Source organism: Galeopterus variegatus, unplaced genomic scaffold, assembly GCF_000696425.1.
Source record: "Galeopterus variegatus unplaced genomic scaffold, G_variegatus-3.0.2 Scaffold1238, whole genome shotgun sequence".
Classification (NCBI taxonomy): domain Eukaryota; kingdom Metazoa; phylum Chordata; class Mammalia; order Dermoptera; family Cynocephalidae; genus Galeopterus; species Galeopterus variegatus.
This window is the reverse complement of record NW_007727349.1, coordinates 151,117-176,085: the sequence shown is the minus strand read 5'-3', so window position 1 is coordinate 176,085 and position 24,969 is coordinate 151,117. Positions and strand designations below refer to the sequence as shown.

Below are 24,969 nucleotides of genomic sequence, written 5' to 3'. Positions count from 1 at the left end.
GTTTGACGATGTCTGAAACGTTCCTGTTCCTAGTAATGAGTGGCTCCAACCCAAGATGCCCAGGGAAAGTGCTCCTGATGTGTGGGATCAGCGGGCTGCCTGCTGGGAAAATGGGTATTTTCACCTCACCACACCCCCAGATGCCAGTATCACTGTCACAGCACAGTCTGAGAGGAGTGGCCTGTGGGGAAATGGCAGAGGTCTATCATTAGCCACACAGTGAGTGGAGGGGCAGACAATGAAACTGCTGCTCATTGCCTGGGGGGAACACTTCCCATCATAGCACCACGGGCTCAAGGCTCATTTCTCTGAGAGCTGGAGCCTTTCATGGGGAGGCGGGGGGGGGGGTCTGACCCCAGTACCAATAAGAGCTGTCCCGTACCGTCTCTTCCCATAGTCTGCTACTTCGCTCTTGAGACTGAGGCTGGAGACAGGAGAAAATGATCCTCACCCTCACACTATTCCTCTTCAGAGATATTCTAGTTCAACTTTCTGCAAAAAGATGCGAACACTAAAGCCCAGGGTGATTACATTCATTCATTCACAGGGTAAAGCACAGTGCCCCACACACTGAATTTAAAAAAGGAGAAGAAAGAAAGAAAAGAAAGACACACAAGGAAAGCATTGGGGGAAATCCTCCGTGGAGGTCTATAAAGCCCTGATTTCCCTACAAAAAAATTTTTCCTTCCTGTGAGGAGCAAAAAGGACCTGACTCTACTGGCTGCTGTTCTTAATTAGGTGCTGCCATGCCCAGCTCTGTGTGGCCCAATTCAACCAATTTCACCAATATTTAGTGAGCACCTGTCTTGCACTGCCCCAGGACTTCGGGACAGATTCATTGGTAAACAAAACAGATGAAGGCACGTCCTCAAGAAGTTTCTGCAACAAAAGAGAGGAACATACAGAGCCTGCACATCCCCTACTTAGAAATCAATCTTGTTTATGTTTATGTTTCTATATTTGAAGAAAGAAATGTGTCCCTTTGTAACACAGCAGGGGTTATGAATGCCACCAAGAGCTTACAATTTCTGCCCCAAGGAAAGTAATAAAAGGGGGCAGATGTCCACTTTCTCCCTGTACCTCCACCCTCCCTCACCCTTAAAGAGTCTTCTGCAGGTCTTGGCTCTGGACCGAGAAGAAATCCCACCTGTCTTCCTCCCTGACCAACCCAGCCAGCTCTGGAGCCCACGGCTCTGCCCCAAGAGCAAACCCTGCCTTTGACACAGAGCTCAGAGCAGGGCAGCTTACACCTGGTAGTGTGTGAGAAAGACAGAGTAAAGCACAGTGCTCCACACACTGAATTAAAAAACCACTTAGCTTGTATCTGGGTGTCCTGCTATTAATCAACAGCATCTAAGTGTGTTCAGGGCCCAAGGAGGTAGTTTCTAGATCTTAGCCCTGTTGGATGTTGGGGAAAAAAACTGGGTGAATTTCATTCAACACCCCACCCAATCTTTCAAATATTATCTATATTTGTAAGGCACTAAACTGGATATCTGTGAATGAAAAGATGACATGTTGCCTGTGGGTACCTAGCTATTCAGAACAGTTCCTGTTTATCACCATTGAAGTTTTATTGTCAGCTGTACTGAGAAGGGGAACAGCGGATTTACCAAGTCTGAAGTCTACCTGAGTACAAGTAACGAGACAGAAAAACCCATTTGAAGACTGCTATAGCTTTTCTTTCACCCAATGACCCAAAGCCCAGTCAGAAGCACACTGGAGGGCGGAGGGAGAGGCGCACAGGCAAATGAAGTCGGCTTCATTGCTTCAAGAGCTGTTCGCCATTCTTGCCGTGAAAGAAATCGGTGTATCAAACTCTAAGGGAAGGCCCACACCGTTTCTAAAATTTCTCTCAAATTGTTTTCAGAAATAATTCAATGAGAATTTCAATACCGGTCCTTTCTCCTACCTGTGAAAAGTAGGAGAAGTTATTTTGAAAAATTTAAAACACTAGAAAAATATTAAGATAATTTTTAAAAGTTTTTTAATTGAGGTATAATTTACAGAAATGCACAGATCATAATAGTACAGGTTGATTGGTTTTGACAAATGCTCACCATAACCCATACCTCTATCAATATACAGAGCATTTCCATCACTCCAGAAAGTTCTCTTATTCCCCTTCCTTGTCAATCTGCCTCCAAGCAATCACTAGTCTGATTTCTATCACCTTAGATTAGTTTTACTTTTTCTAGAACTTCATATAAATATGCTAAGACATAGTTTAACTTCTGGAATATTACTGGAAAAAAATGCAGATTGTTTCTGGAAAAACATCTCTTTCTATAAGTAGAATTAGTTTTAAAAAATGTATTTTTAAGGGGGCCACTTCCTGAGGCATAAACACCTACATTACTTTCCATTTTAATTGCTTTAAATAAACTATCCCTGTTGAATTTAGGATATGGGAAGCTGGTTGTGCCAAATATAAACAAGTATTATCTAGGTCCTAAATGCCTGGACCAATATTTTCCCCCAATTCCTGTATAGTTCATTGTATGATTACCTCTTTGTAATTATGTTTTTGTTCTGGCTGGGCCAGAATATTCCATACACACAGGGAAGTTGATTTTCATTCCCTCCCTTTGTTGTTTTGATAACAAGCCTATTCCACATGAGAGGCAGGGCTCTTAAAAAATAAGTCTGTAGAGTAATTGAATGGGAAATTATTTAAATATATACCATTTCTATTTAAGACTTAGGCAAACTCTGCCCATCAAGACAGCCACATCCATGACTTTCATCAGACTGGAAAGGGTTTCTGGAGACAGTGCTTGATAATCCTGTCCTGCAAAACAGCCACAGGCTGTTCCACACATCCCCAAGCTCTTAAGTGACTCTATGCTAAGGCCTAACTATCATTCCGATTTGAAAATATGCACAAACAGTGAATCAAGCCAGCAAGAGAACCATTCTGATGAATCAAGGTCCTCAAGTTTTGTCCTGTCACTATTCCCAGGTGAGGAAATTTACTATGGGGATGTGTTAACCTCAGGAAACCCCTAGGTAAGGATCACTGAAGCGGGGTGTTCCTTCGAAAGTTCAGCGTGGGCAACTCAGTCCGCTTTCATTGTCCCCGCCAGCACCTGCTCCATACACTCCACACCTGTGGCAAATGCTCACACTCTGTCCTCCTTCCTCCAGACCAACCTGGTGCCTTACGCAATGCAGCCTGTGCTGATGAGTTCATCCAAACACTGCTCTCCTTTCACGTGGCCACTTGAAATTTCACCTGTTCTAGGAAGCTCTTCTTCACCCTCCATGTGTACTCCTGTTTTTAAATTCCTCTCTCATGTGTCAATACCATCACTTGCCACTCGAGTAACATCTTGGTTAGTTATCTTAGCTGTCTATATCTTACCCTCCCTGACTAGAACAAGCATGTTCAAAGGCACAGATTCCATTCAATATATCTCTGAATCTCCATGAACAGTTCTTTCAGAGTGCAAACACTGAAATATTTGATAAATCCCACAGCTATGCACATTATATATACATTAAACTTGTAAATATGTTACTTTTTTTTTTCCCTTTTTTTTTTTTCGTGACCGGCAATGGATCGCAACCCTCAGTGTCACGCCCGTACCGGACCGGGACCGGCAACAGGATCGCAACCCTCGGTGTTGCGCCCGCACCTCGCTCAGCCAGTGAGCTGCCGGTCCGTATGTGGGATCCGAACCCTCGGCGGGAGCGCTGCCATGCTCCCAAGCGGCGCACTGTAGCAGTGTGCCACTGGGCCGGCCCGTAAATATGTTACTTTTATATGGTCATGGCCTGTTTTGGATGCTGCTGATTTAAATCTAATCACTTTCTCTCCTAAACATGGTTTTTCCTCTGCTTAATATGGATGTTTTACCAACTTTACACATTAAGAAATCAGAGGTGTTCATTCCAAAGTTATCTGGAAAAATAATTGTAGCACAGCTTGAGCTCATTGGATTGTCAAATTTCAATAAAGAGATTTTTATATTAACGTTATTTTTTTTTTGAACAGGGACACAAACCCTTCCAAAGCAAGGTAGTGTCTTAACGGGTTAGAATTCATGTATGCTCTGATCACCTATTAACCAATCAGCTTCTATTTTTTAAATTTTCATTAGGATATTCATTGTTACAAATTAATACTCATTCTTGATGCCCCTTATCCAATCTCTCCCCTTCCCCATCCCCCTGCCCCTACCCCCTCCTATCTCCCCCCAATCAGCTTTTAAGTGAACTTCTCATAGCCAAAAATAAAATGAGGATGAACTGCCCAGCCACACTCACTTGCCTGATTGAGTTAAAGTTTTAAAGAATTTCAAGGGCCTATTTCACTCGAGCTTAGTGAACCAAATCTCATTCTGTGGGCATAAGAAGGAAGATGCAGAAGTTTTCTGAAAGTGCCAGTTATCCTCTTTGCAAACCACAAAGCCAGGTTAGGCTTTAAGTCAGACACTGCAGCCGTCTGTCTCCAGCCAGCCTGACTGGGACCACCGAGAAATACCTCAAAAACTAACCATAAAGAACACATAAAAGCAAGAATCTCTGAACATTCCTGTTGTCACCACTAAGAGAGACTGGTTAAGACCAAGGTCACCCAACACAAGAGAAAAAGTGGCTCTTTCCCAGGCTCTAGATAACACAGCCAAAAAGCAAAGTGGCTTTAATGCACCTTTCAAAAAAAATTAGGCCAAAAAAGCCGGTTTTGAAACTCCAGAGGCCCCAAACGCTGTTTCTCCTGGTAACCTTGTCCATATGCCATCTCCGTTCCTATAAATAGAGCTTCACCTGCATTTAACTGTCCTCACCACTCTGGACAAAAAAGACCCATGTATGTACTCATAATGATTTCTTTAAAAATATCGATCCAGTAATTCACATCCTATTATTTTCCTTTCAAATCGGCAGCCCCGTTCCTCTAGATTCACAACGACGGCTTTTGTCACAGCACAGCCATCGCTTTCCAACCAAGGCAGTGGCACGGTAAGTACTTGCTTGAGCAGCCTTCGCTTCACACCTCACTCAGCTCAGGACTGCCCCACGGTCTCCCCTGCTGCAGCAGCCAGCATGGGCCAGAGGAGCGAGCTGTTCACCCCACCAAGGGCCAGGGTTCATTCTACCCAAATCTGCTGAAGCCCGTTGCTCATTACTGGTAGCACATACATTTGGTTAAATAGCACAAAAATATATAGGTGCAAAGAGAAACAATTAGTGGTGAGAAGGGATAATGGTAACGATTTGAAGATTAAAAAACAAACAAAAAAAACTGCTGACAAATTAGGTGTAGACAAGACAGCTAAAAAAGACTGGGGGTGGGGGGCTGTGGAACTTTACGAGGATTATACACTCCGGCTGTTTCACCTGTGTTGTTACCAACCCACTTTAATGAAACCAGTGGGAATCGCAGAGCATGACTAGGAACGCTGAAGGGATGACAACTCAAAATGTGCAAACCCATATTTAGGAAAAAGACCTTGGCCCTATATCATTGAGGTTGTGTTGATAAATAACAAACAAATATACATTTTGATATTTTTAAGCTACGATTAGGTATTAAGGTAGATGTGTATCTTTTTTTAGGATTCTCTACTTGATTCAAGTGTTTCAAAAAAAAAAAAAAAACCAACTAGTTCATACATTCAAAATCTTCCTGAGAGTTGTCTGTCAGGGAAAAAAATGTGTGTGCATTTGTGTGTGTGTGCAGTTTTGCAATACTGTAGAAATCGATCTACTAATCAATAAAAATATAACATAATACACAGTATGTTTTTTTTTTTCCTTTTTATCTTTTTTTTTACTGACCAGTAACGGGATCGCAACCCTTGGTGTCGCGCCCGTACCGGGGACCGGCAACAGGATCGCAACCCTCGGTGTTGCGCCCGCACCACGCTCAGCCAGTGAGCGGGAACCGGTCTCCACATGGGATCCGAACCCTCGGCGGGAGCACCGCCATGCTCCCAAGCGGCGCACTCTCCTTTTTTTTTCCTTTTTGTCTTTTTTACTGACCGGTAATGGGATCGCAACCCTCGGCGGGAACCGGTCTCCACATGGGATCCGAACCCTCGGCGGGAGCACCGCCATGCTCCCAAGCGGCGCACTCTCCAGTGCGCCACCGGGCTGGCCCGATATGTTATATTTTTTATTAACAGATTGAGTCTAAGTATTCCAAAGCTATTATGTTCTTACCATGATCTATCTCTTTGATTTAAGGATTTTTGTTTATTTTGTTTTTCATCTTCAGTGGAATTAGAGATGAGCTACCTGTTAGCCTTTATACAACACTCATTACAAGAGGAAAGGACAGAGTTTATATTACACAATAATGATGGTCCAATATCTGCAATATTACAAGTAAATAGGAATAGGGAATTAATTTTTGATGATATAATTTTTAAAATTTGGATTAAAAGGCCAGCTTTACATTTAGCTTTACATAAATATCATAAACTATATGGTTATTTTTCCTTTTTCCTACTTGAAGCAAGGCCAGAATGAATTAGCTGGCAGTGAATGGGAAGGAGACTGGTGGCTAAGGCCACAGGCACCTCAGTACAGTGGCAGCTCTGTGACCACTCCACTCCTTGAGCAACCCACACTCAGTCTCCCTGCAGCCAACAGGCAGGCGAAAGTGGGCAATATTTCTCAGAAATATATTCATCATTTTCCTTGTATTGATTTGTATTTCTTCTTAAAGCATTATTACAATATTAAAGGAAAAAAATCATCTCCTACAACAGAACCATCTTCAATTTTTATTCCCTTTTAGTCTTTGATCACATGCATATAAATATATTTCACATGATTGTATCCTAGTCTAGTCTATGCAATTTTGTGTTCTGATCTGTTCATTTATTTTGCAAAAAAACTGTTTTCATATTTCCATGTATTCATTTACCTATTCAGCAAACCTTTATTAAAGTGCACATTAGGTTTCAGGCACTATTCCAGGTACCACAAATACAAAGATAGATAAAAACCAGGTCCCTGCCGTTGAAAAGCTCTCAGCTTAGTGGAATATAACAGATAATTACAATGCAAAGTACTGTAATAAATACATATTTAAAGGACTCTGTGTTTACCATCTTAATGGCTTCACAATCTTCTAGCTGAATAATACAACTTAATTCCCTTGATTATCTTTTTATTATTGCAAACATTGCTGCAATAAACACTTTTCACATATTTTTCTTTTGTTAACCATTTTCTGTAGATAAATTCTTAGGAATGAGATAACTGAGTCAAAAAGTGTTATTCAGATTTTTATAGCTCTTGACATATCTTGCTAAATAGCTTTATTTAAGGACAATACAGATATATAAATTCGCCAGTTCTTCTAAGCTTTGCCAACAGTCTTATCATTTAAATATTTTCTTAGGATTTTTGAAAGTAGGAACCCATTATTGTCTTAATTTGTATTTCTTTAATTATAGCAGGGTGGAACATTTTCTCATGGCTAAGATCTTTTCCCTTTGTGGGATTTGTGTTTATGGCAAACTTACCTATCATTTATCACTGTTAAAGTAGCTTCCTAATATATTTTCATACATTACATATATAATAACTTTGCCAATTTATTGCAAATATTTTTCCTCTTTGTTGTTCTTTCTTTAGCTGTACTAGCTTCAAATCATCCCAAAATTATGTATATATTTTTTATTAGTCACATCTGTTTATTTTTTCTTCTGGAATTTCCTCCATGCTACGGTCTTAAGGAATTTGTCATTCTACCATTGAAATCAATGTTCTACTTTGTTGTCCATTTATTATTTACTCATTCAACTTTCAGCAAATGTTTCCTATGTGTTCTGCTTGACACTAGGGATTAAAAAAGGATAAATGGCAAGTTAATACAAATTACCCAAAACTCAGAAATAGGCAAAAAGGGTTACTGCATGTCCTCCCCATGCCACACTGAGAACCCCATTAACTGCTTCTCTAGGGACATGCACCTTTGTCTGGCATAGTATTTACTATTTATGAGGTTAGCTTACAACTCTGCTAGTGTGGATGTTAACTGGTAGAAAACTGAAAGCAATGCAAATGATTCTTGCCAGATAGCAATGAAAATAAATTTTGACCAACAGAGATGCAAATGATTTGTCCTCTAGAAAAGATCACCTCAAAGGTTACAGTTTAATTGCCCTATAGGACACTATGTAGTTTTGCATCTAATTTAGCAATCTTAATCAAGTATTTTTAAATTTCAGTCATTATAAGTACTTTGCTCTTTCACAATTCTCTCTGAGCCAGCCTTACCATCTTACAGATCCCCTTGTTAGGGAGTTAAATAAAACTCTGACACAGGCTCACATCAGGTTTGTATGAGAATCAGAAAATCTGGCTTCTAGCATCAGTCCTGCCACTTCCACCCACAGGATAATTTAATGAAAGTCCTTCTCAACTTCTAACTTCCTTTTCTATAAATCCTGGGTTTGTGTAAGGTCAAAACGTATCGAGGAAATGAAAGCAGTTGGAAAACTATTTCTATGTACAGATACAAGTGTTGAAGCAGAATGAACGATGAGGTTCTAAGTCTGAAGCCCAGGATCCCCCAGGCGTGAGAGAACAGAGCCCGAGAAGCCCCTCCCAATGTGTGGAGGGACCTTTTACCAGCCGGAGTGGCTCTGAGCAGCCAGGGAGGGGAACGTGGCGCTGCACAAAGACCAAGGCTCTCCAGTCAGCTGAACTTGGCTTCGACCCTCAGCCCTGCCTCACCTGGGGACTCCTGAGCATCTTTCCTCATCTACAAGATAAAGTGGTCGAGATGAGTAAATGGGCTAATGTGTAAAGAACCTTGTCATGCCAGCCACATACTAGGTCTTCTAATAAATATCACTTCTTTTCCTTCCCTCTAAATCCAGTGTCTCCCACAATGAATACTGAATCCATACTCTAGAGATGGATCCGGGCCACTCTGGATGCCCAGAGTTTATTATCAATTAAAGCAGGAGAGAAAATTGGTGGCACTGGGTTGGAATTTCAGATGTATTTAGTATGCTGTGTTAGAAAGACAATGGTTTCAAATGGCCCCACATCTGACTCCAACTGGCTTGGGGACATCCCTCTCTGGGAACCCATTTCTTCAGAGAGGAGACTCAACTAGATGATCTCTAAGGTCTCTTGGGTTCTAACATCCAATGCTTCCAGGCCAATATCCTGCAGCAAGGACTCCTGGGGGCATGTAAGTGGCCACCGCACTGCCTGCAGCCTCACTTACCTCTCCTACCACCTCAATGACATCGCCCACTTTCAGCTCAAGCTCGTCGTCATTCTGGGGCAGGTAGCTGAATGCCACCCGGCATCGGCGCCTCCGTCGCTCACCTGGATGGGAAAAGCAATATATTTAGACACAGCTCTTCTCCCAAAATGAAATTTTAAAGAGAGGCTTCCTAGGCATGCAGGCAAATTAAGCTGACTTGTCTCAAATATGCTCTCTGGGACATGGCTAGAGACACAGCAGCCCTGGTCTCTTAGAGGAGGCAGTAGAAAGCAGAGCAATGCTTCTTGGTCTTTTAAAAGCTGCTGGGTCAGGAAGGCATGGATATGAGAAACCGATCCATTGGTGCAGAAGGCAGAAACCCCACCCATGAAGCACTGGAGCACAGTGTTGCCTTAAACCGTTTTCCATGGATGGGGCTCTGTATTTGCTGCTGTTGATTTTAAACGAAAGCTGATGTGATGTGGTAGAGAAAAAAGAATGGTCTGCTCCTAATGCTAGCAAGGCAGAGGGAATTTTTCCCAAATGTGCAAAGGAAAGATAAAGACCCCTGGCCTTTTTCTTACTAATCATCACCCTTTCAGCATGCTGAAACTTGGGCCTGATAAGCAAAGGACGATTAGATTTCAGCCTACTTTTGGTACCATTCCAAATGTCCCACAGGGTTCAACAAATCCACTTCTGTCCTCTTCCCTCTGTCCCAGGGCATCCATTAACAGGCTCCCTGCCTGATTACACAGAACCAACCCAGTCAAATCAAGATAAAAGCCAGGATCACACTTCGCTTGACCAGAGGACACTCAAGGTTACACCACCTCTCTCACACAGTGTGACCCATCTGGGAGCCCCTACCTTACAGCTGGTTCAAGTATAGACGTGACTGTCCACAGCACATCCACACCACAGATGGGCATTGTGGGGAGCGAGGACATGCATGTTGGAGGGTGTGTATGTAAGAGAGAGACAGACAGACAGACATGCAGCAGTGGAGGCCCAAGCCAGGGAAAGGTGGATGGAGATTGGAAGTGAGACTGACACAGCCCAGAAGTTTGCTGCTGTTGGATGGCTACCACGCACCATTCCTTCGTGCCACCACATGCCCTAGAAAACCAAAGGGATCAACGACTTCAAACATACACATTTAGAAATGCTTCAATTATTTCTGGATACTACCTACAGGGATTCTTTTTTTATTTTCCCCCTTATCTTTACCTTGAGAAAGGATGTCCCTGGAGTGGTGATCACAGGGCACATTAAGGCCCACAAGCAGCATGACATCACACAAAGGGAAAGGTCTCTGCACTATATCTGATGTGCTCCCTGATCAATATTTTTCAAAAGCCAGTGGCCTAGTTCTCTCTGTTCCATTTTTCTCTGCCTGTGTCTCACTAAGGAAGAACAGGGTTGAAGAGAGCGAGGAAGGCAGAAGTTCAGAATCAATATCTTGTCTAATCACATCTTTGGCGACTACACAAATACTGTCCACCCCTTTTGCAAAATCCCAAGCCGTCAGGTGCAAACAGCACTGTCAGCAGGCTGTGTAGCCCCAAGGAGGGCCTGGTTCTCCTGGGACAGAGGGCCCACCTCAACTTGCTTCTCCAAGGTGGAAATTCAGGGGGAGTGGTATTCCAGTGCAAAGGACGCCACCACTACTCCATGGCTTCCAACTTGACGGAAGGCAAATTGAGTACTTTGTGCCAAAAAGAATCCAGATTTATCATTCTAGCAAAGAAAGTCCAGATGACGAAGTGATGTTGGCACTCCTCTCCTGCGCCCTGTGACTCTCCTGACCCCATAATATCTCTTAAGATGAGGTTCTACTATAAATCTTTAAGAGCTTTCGTTTGCTAGATGATATGTTAAAAGTAAACTCTGCAGACACAAATCTGAACATGAAACAAGCAAAATGACAAATGTCTGAAAACCAACACTCACAAGCACAAAAGTCACCAAAGTCCTGACCAAAGTGACTTAAAAATAACATCTCAAGACCTAGTGTTAGCTAAAACCATACAACTTATATATAACTAAGTTCATATCTTCAAAAAGCCCTCTGTAAAAAGTAGCATCTAACCCGACAATGCACAAATGGCAAAGAAGAGAGTGATATATTCTTAGAGAAAAGACTAACCCAACGGATTCAGGACCTGGAACAGAATAATCAGATTACTCTCAAACCAAATCTCTGTATCGGACTTCCTCAAAGGCTTGCCTGGTATCAGAAGAATGACACATTCACTACTTTCTCTCTGCCAAGCTAGGCAATATCTGTTAAAAGCCTCTAAGAAGGTCACTCAATTGATAGCATAAAGTCCTATAAAGCACACTGCCAACATACCAATAAAAATAACCCATACAGAGGGCATAGGGGAGGAACCCAGAGATGGTTGGTGGTAAAGGTCACCCGACCTGACCCAAGCACAAAGTTGTTCCCCCTCACATGAGGACAGCTCATGATCATTTCTAAAGCACTTCTGATACCCATCACCCTATCTCCTCCTGCAAACCACGAGTGAAAAGGAAAGAGCCAGAATGAGCAACCATTTTGCAAATGAGGAAACCCAATGACTTACCTCAGGTCACCAAGCTAGTAAGTGGCAGTATTTCCTTGGCCTGAGTTCAGAGCTCTCTCTCCAGTGCCAAATGAACCAGTTTGGTCACATAATGTCCCAAATTCCCTGCAGCCTGTATTTAACTGCTTCCTGCAACACCGCATAAAATCACCCTAGGTCCTTGCTGTGGCTCTCTCATTACAGACAGCCCCCAAACTCTCAAACTACTGTTTTTCTAGGCCTCAGCTCCAGCGTATCACTGATTTGAACTTGATTGCCAGTTCTGCCTGACCTACAACCCAGTTCAAGGGGGATGCTGGAAGTTGGGAGAAATTGTGTTTTAGTTAGACCATCCATCTTAAACTTAAGAAAGTTTAAGGATGTCATATGCTGGTTTTTCTTTTTCTTCTTCTCTTGGCTTTTAATTGATGTTTACTAGTGTGTCTTGACCTTCTACAAAGAGATAGGTAGATGATAAGACCAACCCCTTTCAATTGCTGGTATAAACTGGAGGGAAAAAAACTAACGACCTGTCTACACCTGGGGTTTGGAATCCCTTAGTTTGAGCTGCTGCCTTCATGCTCAGATGAACTGGGCATGGAGTTCTTCATAGAAACTCTAGTTTTAACACATTTTATTGTGCTGTTTTTCTACGGAATAAACTGAGTCTCAAAAGAAAAGTTTTCTTTAAAAAATTAACTATGTTTGCTGATCATGGCCAACAATCTGAGTCTATACTGGAACAACTGGAAAGGGGAGCAGATGCATGATTTTCCTCATTCACATCAGCACCATTGCCTGCCTGTGTCACTGTTTTCTAGGCAGGGCCACCTAACTCCTCACAAATAACCGAAGAAAGGAATAGACACAAGTTTTATCTACATACATGCAAACGTACGTGCACATATGGCTTACCAAAAAAGTAACTCTCTCACTAGACCCCATAGCCACCTTCCATTCATGATCAGCTTTGTTAAGTGAAATAATAAAGGCTAACGTTTACTGAGCACTTACTATGTACCAGAGACTACTAAGTGCTTTACACGTATTATTCCACTCAATCCTCACACTGAACCTCTGGGGTACATTACTGATCCCCTTTTTCCAGATAAGGAGACTGAGGAGGCACATAGAGATCAAGTATTTACCAGAGGGTACAGGGCTAGTAAGCAGAGGGTCGAGAATTTCAAACTAGGCAATGCAACTCCAGCGACACTGCCTCCCACTTCTGACTGTTCTTAATAAGAATTCTCAGCTCTGGGTCTTGAGACTGCAAAAAGGACTAGCTGGCCTAACATGGTACATGGTTAAAAAGGAGAAACCAGGATATGAAAAACTACAAAGCAGGAGCATTTCCTTATAGCTGCTGGGAAGTGGGGACTAGGAAGGCCCCAGTTTTGATGAAATGAAGCTGGTCGGACAGGGAGGCAGGGCAGCACATTCACATGCTCCGAAAATAAAAGCAGAAACTGATAAGGGTGGGCCGGCCCGGTGGCGCACTGGATAGTGCGCCGCTTGGGAAGCGCGGCGGCGCTCCCGCCCGAGGGTTCGGATCCCACATACAGACCGGTTCCCGCTCACTGGCTGAGCGAGGCGCGGGAGCAACGCCGAGGGTTGCGATCCCGTTGCCGGTCCCCGGTCCGGTACGGGGGCAACACTGAGGGTTGCGATCCGTTGCCAGACACAGAAAAAGACAAAAGACAAAAAAAATAAAAAATAAAAAAAAAGAAACTGATAAGGGTGCCATGACCCAGTCCCACAAACAGGACACGCAAACTTTACCAGGCCAGTTCATTCAATAATCATGAAAATATATTAAATGATGTAGTGGATGAGAAAAGTCTTTGGGTCAACTGAAAATTTCCCACACCCACACAGTCTTTTTATTTTTTTCTTACATCCCACATCCCTCATGACAAAACAAGAGTAAAACTACGAGGGTTTGAATCTTCTTATTTTCAAGGAATCCATTAAACTAATCAAATGGATCCTCACCACATTCCTAGAGAACATGGCAGTATCCTGAAATCATATTTCAAGAGAGAAAACACTCATAAAGTCAAAGAGGAAAATCAGAAGAAGCCCCTAATTCTCAGTTTCCAGGGTTACTTCTGGCATGTCCTCCAGGCATGGCCTAGGGAGGACCTGTGCCAGAATGTTAATGTGCATGGCAGACCAATTGAACTCACTCTCTGGGGTTGAGGCCGGGAACCTGCATTTAAACCTGTCTCCCTGCCTGATAATGCTCATGAAAATCTAAACTTCACCAACGAATCAGCACCACAAATTACAGGTGATGGGAAGGGCCTTGTGGGAACAGGTGGTCTCCCACTGGAGGACTCTAACCCAGTGGTGCTCATGCTTGGCTGCACACTGAAATGGCCTGAGGAGTTTCATACAATTGCTGATGGCTTCCTAAATGGCAGTTCCTGAGGAACTAGGTCTCCATAGAAAAATGGCTTCTTCCAGGGCTGTCGCAAAGAAAATATGACATGAGACTGAAATATATGGTTGCGGCAAAATGAATGAAGTACTCAAACACTTGAGGGGTGATTTCAAAACAACACAGGAGTTGGCTTGACAGGGCTCCCACCAGCCAAATTTGGGACAATAACAGCATGTACTGGGGGATGTGTTACAATTTATTCATTTCAAAAAAAAAATTCAGGGCCGGCCCGGTGGCGCACTGCTACAGTGCGCCGCTTGGGAGCGCGGCGGCGCTCCCGCCGAGGGTTCGGATCCCACATACAGACCGGCCGCTCACTGGCTGAGTGAGGTGCGGGCGCAACACCGAGGGTTGCGATCCCATTGCCGGTCTCGGTCCGGTACGGTACGGTACGGGCATGACACTGAGGGTTGCGATCCGTTGCCAGTCACAAAAAAAAAAAAAAAGACAAAAAGGAAAAAAAAAAAATTCATGAGTCCATAGTGATATGTTTAATAGGTAGCTAGATGGACAGATGGATAAAATTAGATAGATAGCTATGGGATGAGAAGTGAAAGCTCTTTTTTACAAAAGAATATCGACTAATAAATACAGAAATAGACAGTCACCATTTTTATAGCCATGATAGTAATAATTGATTCTGGTAATAATCAATGATTGCTACAACTACTGGGTGAAAGTTTATTGGCGATTAGGACGTTTACAAATCTCAAAGTATCTCCCCACAAATTATTAATTACAAAAGGAAAATGGTCCCTTATGAATGGAAAGCTGGCAGACACAACCTCACCCAGTGATCAAAGCTAACAGCGCCAATCATGGGACAAATTGACATCACGTGCCTCCTGATTGGCTGCACTGAGAAGGACTTAGTATCACCTACAGAATAGTCCTCCTAAATCTAACCATGAGGAAACAATTATGCAAATCCAAAGTGAGGGGACAGTCTACAAAAACTGACCTGATTTTCTTTTTTTAAAGTCAATATCACGAACGATTTTTAAAAGGCTAGAGAACTCAACTAAATATAATGCATAATCCTTAACTGGATCCTGGATTTTTTTTTTTAAAGCTATAAAGGACATTATTGAGAGAACTGGGGAAAATTTGAATATGGACTAATACTAGGTAATAGCATTATATTAATGTTACATTTCCTGAGTGTGTTAATTCTATTATGGTTACATAGCAGAATGTCCTAGTTTGTAGGAGACACATTTTGAAGTATTTAGGAATGAAGGGTCTTGATGTCTGGAACTTACTTTCACATTGTTTAATAAGAAACAAAAAAAGGTGGATGTTTGTCGCACTGTTGTTACAACTTTTCTGTCCATTTGAACTTTTTCTGAATAAAAATTTTAGGGGAAAGGGAAAAATACTGATGCCTGGGCCCCACCTCTAGATATTCTGATGTCACTGATCTAGGGGACAGTCTGAGCATCTGGATTTTAAAAGCTCCCCAGGTGAGTCTAAGGTGCAGACAAGGTTGAAAGACATCTAGATAGAACTATAGTCCAAAAAAGAGCGTTAGGTCAAAAATAAATGGGACTTTTCCAGGACCATGTTATTTTAGGTCTTACATTCAATGTCTTTTCCCACAAGGGAGAGAAACAAGACTTCTAAATATTTGACCATATTTCCCTAATACATAACCCAGGTGAATGCTGCCATGCTGTGACTTTATTTCGCAGACCTTTATAACAGTTGCACTAAGTAGTTTCTAGCTCTGGAAATGTGTTCCTGGGGGAAAGGAGCATGGAGAAGATGAAGGTCTCTGCTATGATTCATTAGCAAACACTGCCGGGGGGTGTGACGTCTCCCCACGGTACTGAACAGCGTGCTGGCTTCTCGAAGAAGCTGTTCTGGAGCTGGAAACCTCGATTTATGCAAGAGGCCAGGCTAGCTATCTCACGATGGAAAAACAATACAAACTCAACTAAATAAATGTGGAGACTCACACATTTAACTTGGGACATCCAGTGGATTTGGGTGCAAGGGAAGAAAAAGTGGAATTGCTGATCTTGTGGACTCTGCCTCATATCCTTTACTGGAAACATGGCCTCTCATAGTCCCATTTCATGTGATGCAACTCAGAAGAAAAGGAGGAGGACACTTTAGAAGCCAATGGCACTCCAAAAAAAAAAAAAAAAAAAAAGGACCGCATGGGTCTCTTGGCTGTAACTGGACTATTGCAGTGGAAATGCACAGTATTTAATGATCAGCACAGTGTGGTCCCCAGAGATGAGCTAGTTTGATTCTCATAGGGATGTGCCTAATCAACATCTCTGCATGGCAGAAAACAGGGAATCCGTTTGCCTGCTACTTCAAAGGCAGAGGTCATCTGAAAAGCACGTATAGCTATGCCAGTGCTCATTTTCTCCCAAATATCACCAGAATACAGGAGAAAAATGTAGAACCTATAAGGAACCATTTATTAGGGCATCTGACCATAGGGGCTGGGGAAGGAGACAGGTAAAGTCAAAAGTCACATAAGGAAGAGGAAGGAAATGAACATGGAGTATGTGCTGTGTGCCAGGGACTGCACTCCACACGTGTCCTGCCTTCCCTCTAGTCCACGTCCCAACCCTATGAGGTCCAGGGTGCTGACCCCATTTTATGCATGAGCACAGGAAGGCTGGATAACTTGTCCAGGACACACGAGTTAACTAAGTTGTGGTCTTCAGCCCTCTTCTTCCACCAGCTCAAGATAACACCAGGAAGGCAGATTGGGAGTGAATTTCTGGGGTACTCTGGATACCAATCTAAGGATGAGAAACCATCCTTTATTTTATAGGAAATGAGAAACCAGAGGAGGTTTCCAGACAGGGAAGTGAGGGACAAGGTGTGATGAGGACAGTGATCCAGGGAGAAGTGCCTGGCATCAGGGGTGTGCAGGAGGGCATGGGGGAGGGAGCCTGGAAGCAGGCAGATGGCCCAACAGAAGACAATGGAAGACAGAGCAATATGAAAAACCCAGTGAAAGGAGTCACATACCCAGGGAAGGAGAGGCTAACACACAGACATGAACACAGAGAGACATGGGACCATCGTTAGTTGATGTGGCTGTTGCCCCCTCTTACTTGTCCTTGATCCCTAGTACCTAGCTCAGTGTCAGTTTGAGTAGACAATCAATCTATCCTTGATAAAGGAACGGATGAATGAACTAATGAATACTTATTTCATGTCCTGTTGTGGGTCACAGTTTTGTGAATACAAGCTCCCAGATAGTCAGAGGGGCATTGGAGGAGGACAGGAAGGGTGGAGAGAAAGAGAGTCAAAGCCTCAACGTTGCATTAAACAGGGCACCCATGAACATGTGCTTACAAGTCAATGCCATCTGGAATTGTCGAAGCTACAGGGATGGAAAGGTGGTGGACCCTGTACTCTTGCCAGTGTGTCAAAGGTACCTCATTCTCCATCAACATCGTTGTCCGAAGCATCTGTAATACTAAACCATGCTGATATATTCCCAACTGCTTTCCTGTTACAAATGTACAGTCCACTGTCAATTATCCATACTAAATGGTAGAGCAGGGCTATACATGCATGAGAAAATATGTATCTTTGATTTTAAGTTTGGTCCTCTTAAAAGACAGAAAACATTTGTTTTAAGTAGGCAGAAATATATGTCTAAGAACTTTCAGGGCAGCGTTGTTTCTAATAGCAAATGCATATAGGCACAGAGATCTATATATGAAATAGCCTGAATGTCCAGTGAGAAAAAAAGGGCTACATAAATCATGACATAGCCAGGCAGCTGTTAAAGACAAGTAGCTCTATGTATACTGATGTGAAAAGGTGTCCATAATACATTAAGTTAAAAGACCAAATCACATAATATGTATAATATGACTCCAGTTTTATAAATAACGCAAATCCACACTCCATAACTGTAAGTACCATGGGATATTTTACTTACTCCAGTCAGCCAGAACCTAGCACAGAGTATGCACTAAAAAAACTGTTTATTAATAAATCATTCAACTAATATGTGAGAGTCTAAAATAATTAAATGAGTGAGAGAAAGGGTGTGTGTATACATCTGTGTAAGCAACAGAAAATGGTACAGAAGGCTACACCCCAACATAACAGTGGTACTTTTGGGGAGGCAGATTAGGGAAAGCATAAAGAGAGACTCATTTAAATGCTTCTGCACATCAATTTGTTTTTACAAAGAGGACGTAATACACTGCAATCGTTTTTGTAAAACATCACAGTCACTTATTAAAATAATTACCTCATATTATGAAACATATCCTTCTGACCATGCTTTGATGAGATTAATAGTAAAGTTAGTTCCTATTCTGCAAGTAAATAAATACTAATTGAACCAGGCAGAAAGATACTGTTCGCAGGCTGAATGAACAAGGTGGCTCTGACCTCCCAATGACAACTGGCTGTGACTGCTCCATAAACACAGTAGGAGGTGTGAGTCAAGAGAACTGGCTCCACACCTGTAGCCCACACTAGTCATTATTCTGGTCAGATGCTGGTACACAACATTCCATCAAGGACTGATCCAAGGTTGTTCTCCCTGGCCCAACTCCCCCGGCCCACACAGCCCAGGCAGCCGCCATCTCCCTGTGGGTTGAAGGGACCCATACCCATCTTCTGAGCTCACTTGCTCACAAGAACACAAACACACACATTCAGCCACGGGGTGAGGTGGGGGCTCTTCGGGTTCCCTAACCACCATTGCTTTTCTCTAGCACGGCCCTCATTCCACTGTATTTTACTCTCCTGTGAGTATCAATTTATGTTTATATCCACCCCTTCAACCCCCAACCCTCCCAGCTCTTTCATGCACACCTTTTTCAGCAAATTCAACTCATTTACTAACACCCACATATGCCTCGTCATGCTTACAATGCTGTGGTTTTATCACAAATGCCCACTCTTGATCATATGCGGGCCTGGGTGCCACATATCTGGAAAATGAAGAAGCGACACAAATCCCTGGATCCTGTCCCCCCTCAGCCCTAGAAACTCCAGAGCACAGTGCCCAGTTTAGAGAAGCCACTGAAAGCAGTGTTCAAGTTGGTCTATTAACACATGACCAGAAAAAATCAAGTTTTGCTGCCAGAAAAGGGCCATCACTTAATAAGCTGAGTTTCTGCAAGGAGAAGCTGCATATGGATACTTTCAATGCTAACACTGTCATCTGATATTTCCTTAGAAGCCACATCTATACATTTGGTGCCATGGGCACGAAGAACTCGATGTCCTCCACCTTATTAAAATGGCGTGGGAGTTAGCTGTCTGAAAGGACGCACAAGCTCTGGTTTTACTGCTCGTGGATACATAGTCCACACTGAAAGCATTAAAGCACATAAGAGAACCGTGGGCTCACAGCAGAGACGAGACAGCCTGGTGGCCCCAGCCTCGCAACCACTTCTTGGCTCCTTGCCCAGTTCTCTCATGTATAAAATCAGGATGATGGAGACAGACCTACTTTACAGGAGGGCTGGCTTCCACCTGACTCCCTCCCTCTTTTCCATTTGGCTTTTACATTCATGAATCTGTTAAAAGGCAGCTTTGTTAATTATTTATACTACCTCAACCAATTTTCTTTTCGCCAGCCTTCCCTTCCCCTTGGAGATAAAGGAATGATACTGAAAAACAAAATCAGTGACGTCCCTAAACATCCTTCTGCTATTCCTCTTCCCTTGGGCTGGTCCCAGGCATGGGCTTTGGTCTTTCAGCTTGCTCCTCAATCCAAAGGACCTAACCTACAGCAGGCCACACCAGGGGGCACCTCCCCAAGATGGCCTTGGCCCAACATTCCCAGCCAGGCAGCTAGTTCTCTGCTTGGGGGTGGGAGGTGGGGTGGGGGAGTCCAGATTCTCAGAGGAGAAAATCCAATACATAAAGCACATTGCTTTCCCCTGCTTTAACAAGGCTGATTTCAGCAAAATGTCCAAAAGAATTCAATATATTTATAGAGTTGTGTTTGATCTACTTTTAAATGCTCCATGCAGAGTCATTCAAGTGAAATGAGAATACAAAATTTCAAAGGAAAAATTGAAAGAAGATTCTAAATATAAGTTATTTGTTGAGCATAAACAAGATTTCTCCCTTCTATCCAACACACTCCCTCTAACATATCTATTTTTACAGGCATTCTAAAATTTTGCTGCTGACAAATGCATACATCAGACCCCTAACTTTCACAGTTAAGGGGGGCGTGGGCAGGGAGGGAACAAGATGAAGGGATGAGAGCAAGGGAAGTGGGAGAAGAGGGGGAGGGAGAGAGAGAACAAATAGTTTAGGAACTGTGATGAAGGTCTAGAAAACCCTAATGACCCTCATCTGGGGTCGATGTCTCTTGTCCATTCTTAGAGAATTCTGAGAAAAAAATACCTACCATAAACAAATTTAAAGTTTTCCAGTTTTTAAAAATCAGTACCAAAAACAGCCACTGTACTGGCTGATTTAGAGAATGACAAAATTCCACATATCCCTCTCTTTGGGGAAGGGGAGATCTTTGTTGCAGGCAGTCAAAATATTTTTAAATTTTGACTCATTTCTAATATAGTTTCCCTGCTCATCCCCATCAGAATAAATAGGGGAAAACCTAGGTATTATGAATTTTCTTGAAGCAAATGGGAGTTTACATCCCTGCAATTTATTCTTCAGTATCTAAAAGTCTAAACCCCTTAAGGAGAGTTCCTTAACTAGCCTCTGTGGATAGAATTCAGGTGTTCTAAACTTGAATAGGAAGAAAAATACGTCTTTATTTTTACTATCTTCTAACTAAAATTTGGCCTTTATTTCCACTATGAATATAGGCAACATACCACACTGGTAGTAGCAGCACCTGTGAATTTTACTTATGTCCCATTGCACGGATAGATATCTTCATTTCACAGTTGCAGTTATCTTGAAATATCATTTACACTCATCCCTACTTCGAAATTATGATCGCTTCTAGACCCACTGCTGGATCTTGCTATTTAACACATCGATAAAGAATATGTTTTACTTGTGTTCCTGCAATATTTTGGTAACTGTATTTCAGTGTAATTGGTTTCCATTGTAATCCCATGGATTCTATTTTATTCATTTACAAACATAATTCTGAAGAGGGGTGCATAGGCTTCACCAGACTGGCATACAGCTTCCATGGCAATATTTTAAAAAGTTAAGAACCCCTGATCCCTGCTTTCAAGATTATCATTTCCAAGGAAACCCAAAGGTGTGGGGGGAAATTATATATATAATAAAGCAGTAAACATAGCATTTGGGCTCTGTTCATTGGAATGTCTCATAGGCTTTGGGGCAGTGCATCATAACAAGAACCACATCAGGCAACTTCACAAGTCCTGATCCACAAATGGCCACGTGGCACAGCATTCAGAGGCTGCTTGCCAAGTGCCCTCTTATTACTTGGGTCAGTGGCTGGCCAGAGCCCTGTGCTGTCATCTGGCACCTTGGCTCAGCTGAGCTCAGTGCCTATGCTCCTTTCCAGGGAGGCCAGCAGAGCAGAGCTAATTTGCAGGCTGACACCTGCCACAGCCTTCTACCCCCCCCCAACCTAGCCCTACTTTTCTTTCCCTTTTATAGCTGCTGAAATTCTGGAAAGCACCACAAGATTTTCCTCCCTCAGGGATAAAGAGGCCACTAGGGCTTCCGGGTACCCATATGGCTTTATACCCACCTCTTGCTCCTAACCCACTCAGTTGCCTTGTCATCCTTGGCGTGTGTCTTCAGTGCTTGCTGGGCAGGGAACACATAAACATCCCATGAAGGGAGGGAAGTTCATGTCAATGTTTGTGACTGCACACAATTTGCCTGGAGGGGCTGACTTCCACTGAGGTTCCATTTCTGTGGTACCACTAGAGGCTGAAGGACCCTGAGGTCAGCAAGTCCAGCTGAGACGGGAGTCATCTAACCAGTTCTTCCCCCCAAAATCTAAAAATCAAGAAAACAGTAATTCCAATTGTAGGAAGTTATACTTGAGATAACTCACATAAAATGTGCAAAGATACATCTATAATGTTCACTGCTACATTATTCACAAGAGTGAAAACCAGAATTATCCTAAATGTCATTCAATTAGGGGACTGGTTAGTTAAGCCATAGATGTGTCTACACACAGACCACAGTAGTCCCCTCTTATCTGCGGTTTCAGTTACCCACGGTCAACCGTGGTCCAAAAACATTACAGCATTGCATTGTGAGAGAGACAGCAAGAGACACCACATTCACATAACTTTTATTACAGTGTATTGTTGTAACTGTTCTATTTTGTTAGGAGATATTATTGTCAATCTCTTAGTGTGCCTAATTTATAAAATAAACTTTATCACAGGTATGTATGAGTATGTATAAGAAAAAACATAGTACATATAGGGTACAGTACTATCTGCAATTTCAGGCATCCACTGGGGGTCTTGAAACATATTGCCCTGGGATAAGGGACTACGGTAATAAACAATGGCATGGCTCTAAATAAACTGATAAGCCAAGACTTCCAAGATTCTCTTCAACTGCATATAAAAGTTGCAATACAGTGTAAACAGTATGATCCCATCTGTGTTTTTAAAAAAATACAAATATGTATGTATCATTATGTACTTGGATTAGGTCATACCATATGAAATTGACCTTTCTGTGGCTGAGTATCTGCAGTTGTTTATGGTTCATCCTAACGTATACATGCAGAAATCTTCCATAGAGATAACCATGAAGCAGGTCTCTTCTAGGGAGTATCATAAGGGGAAGGGATTTGATGCTACTCTTTATACTGTGACTTTATTAATTTTTTACACTAAACACGTATTATTTTTATAATAAGTTTAAGAAAGTTTAAGAAAACCGAAGGTAAGTCCAAAGGAAATTGTTCAACTCAAAAAAATTATTTAGAGGGGAGAGAGGGAGGAGGGAGGGAGGTGTCGGTGATGGGCCATAATAATCATATACAGTGTATATTGACAAAATAAAAATTTAACGAAAAAAAAAAATTTTTTTTAAAGCAGTGAGGTCTAAACAACACAGTAGCACACAAGCTACCATACTGAATAGCTGACTGTGTGGTGACCAGAACAACAAAACAAGCCAGAACTGTGGGCTGCCTACAGGGCCTGCAAATGGTTTTGTTGCCAAGGACCCTCCGGAGGGGCATCATCCAGAAAACTGCAGGTTTCTAAGCAAATGAGCAGTGCAGGTAAAAGGACTCAGCTACCTGCAAGGGAAGGTTTTTTATTTTTTTATTTTTCCTTTTTGTCTTTTTTCGTGTCCGGCAACGGACCGCAACCCTCAGTGTCGCGCCCGTACCGGACCAGGACCGGCAACGGGATCGCAACCGTCGGTGCTGCGCCCGCCCCTCGCTCAGCCAGTGAGCGGGAACCGGTCTGTATGTGGGATCTGAACCCTCTGCGCCACCGGGCCAGCCAAGGGAAGGTTTTTAAGTAGATTAAAGAAAAAAAAAACTAACAGGTTAGTAAAGCACATATTACCTATTTGTTCAAAGCAAATAAAGACTTTTCTCATCTATTTAAACAAGTCCTACTTTCCATATAAGCACAGAAAAGGTGCAAAGGTGCATTTAAATAAAAGGTCTCTCATACTCAGACTTTTCATTTTCCACACTGATCTGCACCTTTACTCTCCCCCTCAGAGGGAGGAAACCAAACATCACGAAAAGTATAAATTTAGAAATTGTAAATCTAGAAATCTTGAGGCAAGAAAATGAATGTAGATTCATTCATGGAATAGAGAAAGGAACAGCAGAGAAAAATAGAGAAAGCAGAAAAAAATAAATGTGCATTAATCTCCCCAACAAGACTAATTTTTGTCAGCACTTAAATATTCTCTTTGGCATTTAAATGCCTTTACCTCAATGGGCTTTCTTATAAAGTTTTCTATATATTACACTGTATTAGTCCATTTCTGTTGCTTATAACAAAATACCTGGAACTGGTTGATTTATAAAGAAAATGAAATTTATTGTTTACAGTCTCTGAGGCTGGGAAGTCCAAAATCCAGGGAATATATCTGGTGAAGGTCTGGGTAGTGGCAACAGTGACCCAGGGGTCTTGCAATGGCAGAAAATGGCAGACCAGAGAGAAAACAGTTCCTCATGCATTCTCCTTTTAAAGCCCTTAGAACGATGCCCATGACCACCATTTTTAATCCAGTCATTAGGGCATGGTCCTACAATCTAATCACCTCTTCAGGCCTCACCTTGCAATTACCATAATAGGATTTCCCACTCTCTTAACAGTCACAGTGGGGACCAAGCTACTAATACATAACACTTGGGGGGGTACAATCCATATCATACACATAAGTAAATTTCCTTTTGCAAGATGAACTTCATGGAGGGCAAGAATTGAGTTTTTCTACTGGTCTACAGCAGGAGTTAGTTAACTTTTTCTGTAAAGGGCAAAAGAGTAAACATTTTAGGCTTTGTGGGCCACTCGGGGTCTCTGTGGCACCTACTCAACTCTGCTATTGTAGCATGAATGCTGCCATAGTCAATATATAAACAAATGGATGTGGCTGTGTGCCAATAAAACTTTATTTACAAAAATAGGTGGTGCCTACTGGGAATATACCCAGAGGAATGGAAATCATCAAGTCGAAGGTATACCTGCTCCCCAATGTTCATCGCAGCACTCTTTACAATAGCCAAGAGTTGGAACCAGCCCAAATGTCCATCATCGGATGAGTGGATAAGGAAAATGTGGTATATTTACACAATGGAACACTACTCAGCTATAAAAACGAATGAAATACTGCCATTTGCAACAACATGGATAGACCTTGAG

General features: G+C 42.4%; 1 protein-coding gene across 2 annotated transcripts in view; it reads right to left on the bottom strand.

The window, feature by feature from the left end:
• The window catches only part of SH3KBP1 (SH3-domain kinase binding protein 1), a 269,084-nt gene that overhangs the window by 155,771 nt on the left and 88,344 nt on the right, over window positions 1–24,969 (bottom strand). For both annotated transcript variants that reach the window (XM_008575775.1, XM_008575774.1), the window contains exon 3: window positions 9,200–9,303. In XM_008575775.1, the coding sequence (XP_008573997.1) occupies window positions 9,200–9,303 (104 nt within the window). The remainder of the gene's footprint in view (window positions 1–9,199; window positions 9,304–24,969) is intronic.